This window comes from Fusarium sambucinum, chromosome II (genome assembly GCF_050947815.1).
Source record: "Fusarium sambucinum isolate potato_lamoka chromosome II, whole genome shotgun sequence".
Taxonomy (NCBI): domain Eukaryota; kingdom Fungi; phylum Ascomycota; class Sordariomycetes; order Hypocreales; family Nectriaceae; genus Fusarium; species Fusarium sambucinum.
In genome coordinates, this window is record NC_139293.1 from 9,050,504 (window position 1) to 9,062,073 (window position 11,570).

General features: G+C 45.2%; 5 protein-coding genes across 5 annotated transcripts; 3 read left to right on the top strand and 2 right to left on the bottom strand.

Annotated features, from left to right (window-relative positions):
• Positions 1-590: 590 nt before the first annotated feature.
• Positions 591-1,157, bottom strand: FSST1_009914 (uncharacterized protein; the record flags this gene model as incomplete). Its single annotated transcript, XM_083226930.1, has 1 exon — positions 591-1,157. The coding sequence occupies one exon, from the start codon at positions 1,155-1,157 to the stop codon at positions 591-593; it is 567 nt and encodes a 188-aa protein (XP_083085875.1).
• Positions 1,158-2,740: 1,583 nt separating this feature from the next.
• Positions 2,741-3,250, bottom strand: FSST1_009915 (uncharacterized protein; the record flags this gene model as incomplete). Its single annotated transcript, XM_083226931.1, has 3 exons — positions 2,741-2,819; positions 2,874-3,111; positions 3,166-3,250. 3 exons carry the CDS (start codon positions 3,248-3,250, stop codon positions 2,741-2,743), a joined length of 402 nt encoding a protein of 133 aa, XP_083085876.1.
• Positions 3,251-4,049: 799 nt separating this feature from the next.
• On the top strand, positions 4,050-4,558 carry FSST1_009916 (uncharacterized protein; the record flags this gene model as incomplete). The annotated part of the gene is made up of 3 exons (XM_083226932.1): positions 4,050-4,137; positions 4,185-4,428; positions 4,480-4,558. 3 exons carry the CDS (start codon positions 4,050-4,052, stop codon positions 4,556-4,558), a joined length of 411 nt encoding a protein of 136 aa, XP_083085877.1.
• Positions 4,559-5,737: 1,179 nt separating this feature from the next.
• On the top strand, positions 5,738-7,668 carry FSST1_009917 (major facilitator superfamily domain-containing protein; the record flags this gene model as incomplete). The annotated part of the gene is made up of 6 exons (XM_083226933.1): positions 5,738-6,017; positions 6,067-6,446; positions 6,494-6,553; positions 6,601-6,839; positions 6,892-7,181; positions 7,229-7,668. 6 exons carry the CDS (start codon positions 5,738-5,740, stop codon positions 7,666-7,668), a joined length of 1,689 nt encoding a protein of 562 aa, XP_083085878.1.
• A 708-nt stretch (positions 7,669-8,376) lies between these two features.
• FSST1_009918 (cytochrome P450) lies at positions 8,377-10,001 on the top strand (the record flags this gene model as incomplete). Its single annotated transcript, XM_083226934.1, has 3 exons — positions 8,377-8,681; positions 8,734-9,017; positions 9,067-10,001. 3 exons carry the CDS (start codon positions 8,377-8,379, stop codon positions 9,999-10,001), a joined length of 1,524 nt encoding a protein of 507 aa, XP_083085879.1.
• Between the last annotated feature and the right edge of the window lie 1,569 nt (positions 10,002-11,570).

Here is an 11,570-nt window from a genome sequence, read left to right on the forward strand (position 1 = left end):
AAGGATTCTCAAAAATATCCTTTAGCCTCCTTTCATCAAACTTAATTAAGTAAACCCTTCCTAACCCATCACGAATAGCTACAGAACTTCCATGCACTTGGACCCAATTCGTGCCTCGGAACTCAAGTGGCAACAGCAATATTTACTTTGGCGACTTTGGGGAACATGCCGGGAACGGTACGTTTCGAGCGTTCTGGTTACCTCTTACATGTGATAGTGAGTACGATTCCGTTCACACGGGGATTGTATTACAGTCGACAGGAACGAAGCAAAGGTGAGTACAGGCGAATTGGAAAAGCTTCACTGAACTATTGCCTCCCCGGTCCCAAGCATGGTTTTCCGAACGAGCGTTTTCTACCCAAAGACAGTTATTGTTCAAGAGTGAAGGAAATTGATGTAGGGGAGCGACAGTATTATATATCCATTACATAGTTTCGTTGGTTGTAGTGTCATTCTAGAAGTTTGAACGGTATGCGTGTAGCGAAAATGAAGTATTCCTTGAACAATTAGTGTCCAAGTTGATGCAATTCCCCGATAAATGCCCAGTGATTCTGCCGTGACATAGCTCGCCATCAAATATATCAAATATATCAGCCACCCTTCGCAATCTTTTCAGCTTCCTCCTCAGCCTCATTCACAATACCCTCAGCCTCGTCCTTGGTAAAAGCATCCGTGAATTTAACCCAACTCCCATGCGCAAGTCCTGTCCCAGCCCCAATAAGTAATCCAAGACCAGCCGTCGGGATAGCCACGACGCCCGTCAACAATGCACCAACACCCATACCCAAACCACTCGCCACACCAGCTCCAATGCCAGTACCCATCGCACCACCCTGTAACCATCCCTTCTCGAGTCTCTCGGCCGTCTTCATGAGCTTGGCTGCCTTCTTGTCGATTTCTCTAGCTTCAAAACGTATGTCCTCCGCTTTTTCCGGGTCTTCTTCTTTATCTGCTTTCTCGTGTAGTTCGATGGATTTCTCCTGAAGACCTTTTGCTTCTTCAACTCTGCTCTGAATCTCTTTTACGATGCGGTCTTTTGTCTGAGATGAGCTTTCGGAGGGGGTTTCGCCATTTTGGCTATCGCCCTTGGATTGGTTGTTGGACATGAATTGGGCAGGGATTGCACCGGAGAAAATAGAAGTCAGTGCCTCGTTCATGGGGTTGTTAATGGCAGGGGTAATAATAGGCGATGCTACTGTATTTATGTGATGGACTAAAAAAGTAGTCGATGATAAGAGTGGAATGTGGCTTGGAAGGAAACCTTGGTTGGAACTTGGAAATGTACTTGTTTTATCAAGAGGTGGGGGTGGCGGATGACGTAGTAATCCCTGCACATACAACAGGATTTCGCACTTGTACATAGTGACGCATAATGAGGTCTCACGACATTATATTACGATCGATAGTCATTCATTAATTATATAAATAAGTAAATATAAATTATTAAAAGGAAAAAAGAATAAAGATTTTTTTCTCCTCTCTGCATTTGAAAAGTAAGACTGGAATAATATATATTATAATGTAGCCTGACTGCAAATCTCTATTAAAAAGCTAATTATTCTCAGTTTCTTTAGCTATACACATTAATCATAATCCCTTTTACAAGTAATAAATATACACAAAACTGAACTGACACATCTTGGAAGCTGTTACATCCGTACTTCCCAAATTTCACAAATCGAGACCAGGGGTGTCCGAGTCGATGCTCCCAATGCAAAAACCGCGAATCAGTTTCACCATCTCGCTCCACCAGGTCAACAGGGTCCAGCTTTTCACGCTTACACTGAACCCCAAATTTCAAAAGGGAGCTATTCACGGCAAAGGCTAACCCAGAGTAACCAAACTGGGGAGAGCAGGGGGTACCTAACCCCAGGGATTGCGGCGTAGTTTTCCTCCGAAATCCACATCAAATTTTACTCGAATGTTGGTGTGACAGGGGAGATCAGCCCTACAACGTGGTAGAACAAGGCTACTCCGGGAACTCGGTACATCTATCGAGTCGTCGGATTCTCCGTGTTGGTCCGGCTACCGTTCATGCGAGAGGACCGCTGCAGCCAGAACAGGGTTAGCATGCTGATCATTCTTGATGTCGATCTACCTCCAAACGAACCTCCCCTTGCTAGTTGCGACACCTGATCATCGTCTGACTGTTGCGTTGCGTTCAACACCTGGTGGATATCTCGGGCTGGGGTGGTATTGTTGAGAACGCACTTCCTGCTAGTGAGATTGTTGCGACCGTTGGATGGTTTGTGGTGTCTTGACTCGCATCTTCGAAAGTAATTTCAATTTCACCGCTGGCAAACTGAGTATGTCTGAGGCTCTTATTTGTTTATCTCTGCCAATTGCGGCTATCACGCTACACCGATGGCGAACCCGCGAGCATCTGATTCACAGTCAATTGAATCCGACCTTGATAGATTTACATGCGTAGGACACAATTACTGAATGCTTGATGATATTTATCATTGTCGGGATGAACATTGAGTCGAAACAGCATCAACTGATTCACCAATTATATACACTAGAAGCGTTGATAAATGAAATACAGTATCGACCAAAGTCTCGACGCAGAGGTCATTTCAACAGTAAATCTCGATATAAACATTGTTAAAAGTAGAAGATTAAATACAGCACATTCCTAATATGCTAACCCCATATAATAGTTATGTGTTCAACTTTGTTCAGACCACTAACATAGCATAACTACCAGGGCAGAAGTGATGAAGCTCATATGATAAGTCTAGAGGTTTTGGACAGTGTCACAGCTAGTAGCCATTTCAAAGTATCTAGATGCGGCGTTGTGAGACTTCACATACAAGCTAAAATTATAAAATTAGATACAGCAATACAAAGGCAGATATGATGGTACTTACTAATGACCGGGAGAGCCTTCGCCTTCACTAGTGTCAATGACATACTTGTGATCGTCCGTCCAGAAGCATTGAACATTGTTGTAGCCCGCGGCATCCGCTTTGAAGAGATCGCAGTATTTGTGGATGTTATCATCATTTCGGGGCTCCGTAATAAGTTGCACTCGGTATCTTCTCAAGGCAGCTTCACTCCAGTTGGTGAGCCATTGGAGGGTCAGCTTGCAGTTGGCGCGCTTGTCAACTAAGAATAAGTTAGTACTGAACAGTTTTTATATTGGAGTAAATGGAAAAATACCTTCAGCGGTATCGACAGAAGCGGGAACGGTTGCTGCAAGAGCAGGGGCGGCAACGGCGGCAAGAGTGAGGAGTGAGAACTTCATTTTGACGTTGTTGAGTGAAAGAGTTGAATGGATACTGAATGTGTTTGTGAGTTGGGTAAAGAGTTGTACCGTTCTTGGAGGCGATGCTGTTGCTTTATAATTACTCCCAGTTGCCTGAGATGGGTATTAATCTACTGACGTCCAGCGCTGTGCCGAAGGATCATGGCAGAAATGAGGTTTCCTGAGTCTGATGTGTTCTGCGGTGTGACTATCGGGCCTTCCAATCTGGTATCCGGAATGCCTATTTGGAATAATTGGAGAACAAGGCAACACTACTCCATCAACTTATCCACTTCAACAGCCTCACTGAGCTACGTTGAAACAAATTGTGGTCCTGACGTTGCATTAATTTGACAATGGATAAGCGCTAGGCTTGGGTTTCATTCGCAATTGACCCGTCGAGAAAGGAAGGGTTCAATCCTTAGCCCACAAATGTCTCTAGTGGTATTACTCCATGGGGCATTACAGCTGTCAATCGAAATAATACAACGTCTTTACGACCCCAGAGAAGGAATATATTCACGCGACAATGCTCGGCCCTTTACTAAAGGATTTTCGCTTTGCCGAAGGATTCTCGCTTTACTAGACGGACCGACTCATGAGCCGCAAGTGACCCGGATATAGTTTTACCAATTCTGGATGAGTTCGGGCTACGTACAACAACCTTATCATTACAAGCAGACAGCTTCAACTATAAAGTCAAGGTCTAATTCCAAGATACGCTTCTTCTATCTTCACCCTATTCTAATACATCAAACATCCATCCACTATCCAACACCATCACTCAACCTCAATCAACATGAAGTTCACTCTCCTCACTCAGGCTGTTCTGGCCATCTCTTCCATCACTGGAGTCATTGCTTCTCCTACTCCTGATGTTGTCACTGGTAAGGTGCCCAGCCTTGAAGATATACATGTATTAATCGCATACTAGATTCTGCACTTGAGAAGCGCAAAGATTGTTCATTGACTATCAAGTATGAAAAGGTCTTTGTTGAGGACGGCATGGATAGATATCGCCACTGGCTTATCACCGAGCCTCGCGAAGACCGACATCTCGACTTTTGGTGTGATGCCGTTCACGTAGCGCAGTATTTCTACAACAGACAGTGCTATTGGGGCAGTGACGGAAAGTACTACGTTGATGTCAGCGTGGCTCGAGGTCCTGCCGGTCATGAGTAAGTATACCTGATTCTCATGTTGTTTCATTTCTAACTTTTGATCTCTAGTTACCTTATGAGAGTATACAACGGTGCATGCGAGGACTATGAGAGACTCACTCAATGCAAAGCTATCAAGCAGTTCTAGAGGAAGCTAGTACTGAGGGAGCTTGCTTGGACCCTGGCGGGTACAGAAAACTTTAATTATCAACATTGATAAGGCATGGAGGGGAGTAGGATGATGGAGAAGAGAAACACTTGGAGGAACTAGTCTATCTTTGCACATATAACATTCTTTTTAATACAGCAGCAATTGCATCTTGCACTTATTCGTATGAAAGCCTTGGGCTTTGTTATCTTCGGGGTATGGGAGGTATCCACACATATCGGGGAATTTTCGTATTCTAACCATTTAGACCCTTGTCAGTTGAAGGTCCCTGCAGAAGCTAGACTAGCGGCTCCAACGGGAATACCGGCATAATTTCTAACACTACAGCAGATTGCCCCAGGCGTAAATTGCAATGTGCCGAATGGAGGGTAGTCCCTTTTCAGAATAGTCTGCACTACTACTAGTTGTCTCATGTATACTGCGGTGCAGAGTGCAAAGGACGGCGCGTAGATACACATGTGACCGTACAACTTGCATTAACAACAAGATCTTAAATTAATTTATTCTTTCGTCACTATCGTATTAATACTGTGTGAAATTGAGAGATTGACATTCTCTGTTCGCAACTATTTGAACAGTATGGACAACTGAGAAAGCTGGAATTGAATCAACTTGCAGCATGACGGTGCCATATCTACATATCAATTCTCTCATTGCAGAACCTGACTATTTGCAAAGCTGATGAGCAATCTTCAATAGACAGTTGAATACCAATAGCCTGAAGATAACAGAACTCGAAGATACAGTTTCAGGATTCAAATGAATAAATTGTCATGCATTTGCGTTGCAAGACAAGATATCTCATTTTGCGTCAAGGTTACCCTGCACTACATTATTTTTGAATGCACGTGACTCATCCTGTCCAGAGTCACGTTCGACTTACGTCACTGTCACTGACTCTAAAGCCCCTCGGCTCGAGCCCCGTCACCTGATAATACAGAATTCTGATTATCCCTCATTTTGCCTTTTTAATCAGATACCATGTCTGAGCAATCATCATCCCTGATTGGCCAAGACAATCAGTCATCCCTTGACATCCCTTGCCCTCCAAGCCAAGATCTTATCTCGACAGGCTGTCCTCTCATTTCCAACATCATCACGACTATCCAAATCAATTCTGAATCAATCGATTCAATTGACATCTAAAAAATATCGAAAATGTCAGGAACAGGCTTGGGCCGTTTGGGCTCCACTTCCCCGGACCCAGACGCGTCATCACGCGATAACCACGCTCTCCTCGACATGGTGGATGGGGAAGAAGGCGCCACGAGAGGGAGAAGTCATGGTGAGGCCAAAGGTGCAGCTGCGGATTTAATGCGACGACTTGGAGTCTCGCCTGAGCGACGAATTAAAGTTACGCCTGAAGATGATGCGCGTGTCCTGAAGAGAATTGATATGGTTGTTCTGCCTCTTATGTTGGCAGTCTACTTTCTCCAAGGCGAGTGACTCTGCTCAAGACCTAAGAAATCACGCTAACATTAGGTCAGGTCTTGATAAAGCTACAATTGCATACGCCTCCATCTTCGGTCTCATAGAAGACACGCATCTCAAAGGCAACCAATTCTCATGGCTAAGTAGCATCGTCTACGTTGCTCAGCTTATCGCTCAGTTCCCGCTAGCATGGCTTCTTGTCAAACTCCCCATCGGAAAACTCACAGCATGCATGGTGACCCTCTGGGGACTTACTCTCACTCTCATGGCTGCGGCACATACCTTTCATAGTTTGCTGTTTGCTAGGTTTTGGCTGGGCGCCTTTGAGGCGAGCATCGCACCCAGCTTTGTGGCCATAACACAAATGTTTTGGAGAAGAAGGGAACAGCCGTTGAGGATGAGTTATTGGTATGCTATGAATGGCTTTACAGGTGTTGTATGTTGACCTTTGAAGACTCTGAGATGATACTAACCAGGTAATAGTTTGGAAGTTTGGCGACTTGGTGGCTTGCGCAGTTACCTTTGGGATTGAAGCCGTATCAGGTATGTTTAACATATCCTCATACCTCGGCCAGTTACTGACCAATTAGACCATCTTTGTTGCCTTTGGTATCATCACAGTTTGCTTCTCAACCGTCTTGTTCTCCTACATGCCCGACTCCCCAGCAGAAGCCAAATTTCTCGACAAACACGATAAGCTCATCGCGATTGAGAGACTGAGGATGAACCAGACGGGTGTCATGTCCCGTCAATGGCGATGGGATCACTTCTGGGAAACCATGCGAGACGTCAAGACCTGGCTGTGGTTTGGTCTCATTTTCAGCATTTCGTATGTCAATCCTGCCCTAAATCTTAGCGACTACTAACTGATCCTTCTGCAGTGTTCCCTCTGGTGGTGTTGGGTCTTTCGGTCCTCTTCTCATTAAATCGTTCGGTTTCGATTCCTTCGAGGCTATTTTGTTTAACGCGCCTTTTGGTGTCGTGCAACTCATTTCAACAGTTGGAGGGTCTTATGTGGCGACCAAGTATCACAAGAAAGGCCCAGTGATTGCTTTCCTGGCTATCTTTCCGATTATTGGCTGCATGATTATGCTGTCTACGCCACATACACCCGACGGCAGAAATACTTTGCTTGGTGGCTACTACATGATTTCCGTGTTTCCAGGAATCAGTGAGTCTATCCTCATCCACTGGTAGTTCATATGCTAATAACTTTAGTCCCTCTGATCTACTCGTGGGCTTCTTCAAACACAGCTGGCGACACGAAAAGCAAATGCAATTCCTCCGTACTATTCATCGGCCAATCTCTTGGTAATATCATCGGTCCACTGCTTTACAAGCCATCCGAAGCACCCGAATACCACAGAGGATTATCCTGGAACTTGCTCCTGTACATGGCGATTGAGGGTCTTGTTATTGTGACGAGCATGTATCTTACCTTCCTCAACCGCGACCACAGTCGTCGTCGCGTCTTGGCCGGAAAAGATGCTGTGATTGTAGACTACAGTTTGTACTCACCTGAAGAAGCTGATCGTCTTCGGAGAGCAAAGGCTACGGATGGACAGACTGTTGAGAGTGCAAAGGATGGAACGGTTGGAGATCATGCCTTTGATGATTTGACAGATTTGATGAACGATGAGTTTCTGTACGTTTTCTAAATAGGGCTAGTTAGTTGATAAAGTCGGTTGAATGGTCACGAGTAGTAGAAAAGATGGCCTCTACGCTGTAGGATACAAAAATAAATGAGCTAAGATCATGACATAAATGGTATAGAGTGACCTGCTAATTTCGTTCTTATGCTTGAAGCGGACCACTTTTCTGGTTCCCTGAGGAATGGCATTTGCCGATATTTCTACCGATTGCTTCCTCGGAGTTCTAGCCAATCGGATGCCTACAATATCCGAGTAAGTTGGAATGAGTTGGAGTAAGCAAAGTGAAATGACGTATTGACTTGAATCATCAGTGTTGGTATATGGCAAATGAATAGGAGAATATGTAAAATTTTTGTATTTTATTCCTCAGAAAGGTTACGAGTGTCCATATAATGGCCCATACCTCTTTCTGACAACGTAGTAGTATTGTATCTCGAGTTCCCTTGAGTTGCGGCTGGGAAAGACTAGGACAGACTAAGACAGACTAATAAATTAACCAATTATGTGCTAGATATTGAAATTGCCGAGGGCAGAATGTGGAGAAATCCTTCCTCGGAAGCTATCAATGGTTACCTCCATCTCATCTGGGGTAAATAATCTGGGGCAAACTAAGACGATCAAAAGCCACTATGGACCAAGACGATGTAAATAAATACCCAGCTCCTCCTCTCGTCTTGTCTATTTTCTCATCTGTGTCAAGAATCACTTAACAAAATGGCTCTTACAGAACTCCTCATCTCTCCTTGGGCACCCGTGGCTCTTGTCGTCGCCTTCGTTGCATGGTACATCCTCCCATGGGTCAGCAACAAGGACCTGCGCGGTATTCCCGCACCTTTTCCGGCACAATTTAGCAATCTTTGGTTATTGTCAACATGTCGAAAAGGAAAACGTTACGAAATCGTTGACCAAGTTCACAAGAAGTTGGGCGTTGTTGTGCGCATTGCACCAAACCACGTGTCGATTGCCGATTCTGAGGCTATCAACACTATCTACGGTCACGGAAATGGCTTCTTGAAGGCGTATGTTCTGTCAAATCTTGAACTTTCCAGATACAGTAAACTAACCGAACAGTGACTTTTACGATACCTTTGTGTCTATCCGCCGCGGTCTTTTCAACACACGCGACAGAGCCGAGCACTCTCGCAAGAGAAAGATTGTTTCGCATACCTTTGCTCCCAAGTCTGTTCTCGAGTTTGAGCCTTATATCCGCCAGAACCTTGAGGTCTTCATCAAGCAGTGGGACCGTATTGCTAGCAACAAAGAGAGCGATGGCTATGGACGCGTTGACTGTCTCAACTGGTTCAACTTTCTGGCCTTCGATATCATCGCTGACCTAGCTTTCGGCAAGCCATTTGGTAAGTAGTCTCAAACCCTTGAGTTGACAGAAAAACTGACATATTCTAGGAATGCTCGCTTCTGGTGCCGACATTGCTGAAGTCAAGGCCTCCCCCACTAGCCCAACCATCTACGCCCCAGCTGTCGAAATCATGAACCGTCGCGGCGAAGTCTCCGCAACTCTCGGTTGTCTCCCTCAGCTTAAGCCCTACGCCAAGTATCTGCCCGATCCTTTCTTCAGCCAAGGTCTTCAGGCCGTTGAGAATCTCGCTGGTATCGCCATTGCACGTGTTAGTGAGCGTCTGGAACGAGGCGGTGACTCTACCCGAAAGGATCTTTTGGCTCGTCTCATGCAGGGTCGCGACGAGAAGGGTGAACCTCTTGGACGTGATGAGCTTACTGCTGAGGCTCTTACCCAGTTGATTGCCGGAAGTGACACAACCTCCAACTCTTCTTGTGCTCTGCTGTATCATGTTGTCAGGACACCTGGAGTCATGCAAAAGCTCTACGAGGAGGTTACTGCTGCTGTACCCGAGGGCGACGTTATTCCTGATTTCGAGGCCGTGAAGCACCTTCCCTACCTCGGCCACTGCATCAACGAGACCCTCCGAATTCACTCTCCATCTGGTATCGGTCTACCTCGTGAGATTCCCGCCCACCATAAGGGAGTCACTATTCATGGACGATACTTTGGCCCCGGCACAGTTCTCAGTGTTCCTACATATACCATTCATCACTCAACGGAAATTTGGGGCCCTGATGCTGATGACTTTAAGCCTGAGCGCTGGGAGACTTTGACCGACAAGCAGAAGAATGCTTTCATCCCCTTCAGCTACGGGCCTCGTTCTTGTGTCGGACGAAACTTGGCGGAGCTTCAACTCAGGGTCATTACAGCTACCTGGATCAAGCGATATAATGTTATTTTGAGACAGGATATTATGGAAACACGGGAAGGATTTCTGCGCAAACCAATGGGATTGGATGTGGGACTGGCTAGACGATAAATAAGTAAGGAATAATACACCAAAATAAAGTTTATGCACATTGTGGTAATATTCTTATGATCCTTAAGCTTTTACCCAGGCCTTCTCAATTTCCTCTAGGTTCTCAACAAAGATTAATCTGTCCGCGCAGATCAAATTTTAACAATATTCAAATTAAAAGTTCTCAAAACAAGGTTTCTTCCACGGCGTGACTCTTACGGCATGGACCTTATGATAGAGGTGACTTATAAAGGAAGCTTCTGTCACGCTGAAGACAGCAGCAACTTCTTCCTCTTGCAACCTCAGTCAACTGTCAAGCCAAAAGTCAAAGACATCATCGCCCAAACCACCAAGACTAAAGTCAGTCGATCCCGGTCCCTTGCTGCACACAACTAACCACTTTCAAAGGTCTCGTACACAATGCCGACTACTGGCATTACGATCAACAAGGACAGCTTCAAGCTGGCACATTGTGGTAATACCAGAATTGGCCTCTAGGAGCATAAGAGACGAGATTGGTACGCCACTTTATGCTGTGTGGGCCCTATGTCTTAGATTATTTATTTTTACGACCTAAGACTTATGAATCCAACATCTCTGCTACCCAGAAGCTACCGTCCTTCAACTTAAATTTTCGATCATCTTCTTTCTAACACCATCTTATGTCGGAAATTGGGCGACGGCGCAGGACCAAGGAGGAAAGAGTTGATAATGTTTTGTATATGATCAACAGTAATTCCACGTTAAAATGAGACAAGTCACCGTATAATAAGTACTGAGGGTATGTAACACAGTTAGGTATTTGGCGGTAGAAATATACTAGCATGCCTCTCCTATCACCGAAACATCGGGATGTACGTGGAGCTAGGCATCATCACCCCGATTTTAGATATATGCATCTGATAGCGATGACATGTTACGAAACGTTCCTCTCGGAATGGCCTGAGAAACTTCAGTCTTCTAGATCATTTGGACCAAGTCCCCTGGTAGGCATGTCGCATTTATCAGGTCAGATCAAGCTGGCGGCCGACAGACAGGCTGAGTGGAAAGGATAAACCCAAAAAGGACGATTAAAATACAAGGTAGTTAAAAATTTGCCTTTCCGAGGTAAGGATGCGAATCCATGTAGTAACTGCTATGTTGATTGGAGTATTTGCGATTATATGGATTAGATGCCAAGCTAACAGATCTAGCCAAGCCCGAAACGTCGATATCCCGTCGGTAAGGACCGACGATCCTTGCATAACACCAGACATAATCTCCGGTCAAAGCCTCGAAGGATCACAATTTTGTACTCGTATAGGCTCATAATCCTATCATGACAATGTCACCTTCCTTTTGAGTTGAAGCCTATTTCTCCGTTGTATTGAACCATGCTTAAAGACTAGATTTTGAGAAAAAATCCATAGCCACCTGTCCGTCGGAAGGATCGTAACCCCTGCTACTGAGCCTCAACCAGGCCCAGACCCCTAACATTGTGGCGAAAGTCGATGTGGTTCGAGATGTATACAGGGTGTTGTTGTTACATCCGCAAAGCCCGTATAGCGGGATAAAAAGAGTTGAGAGATTTAGTCGCGCGTCTAGAACAGT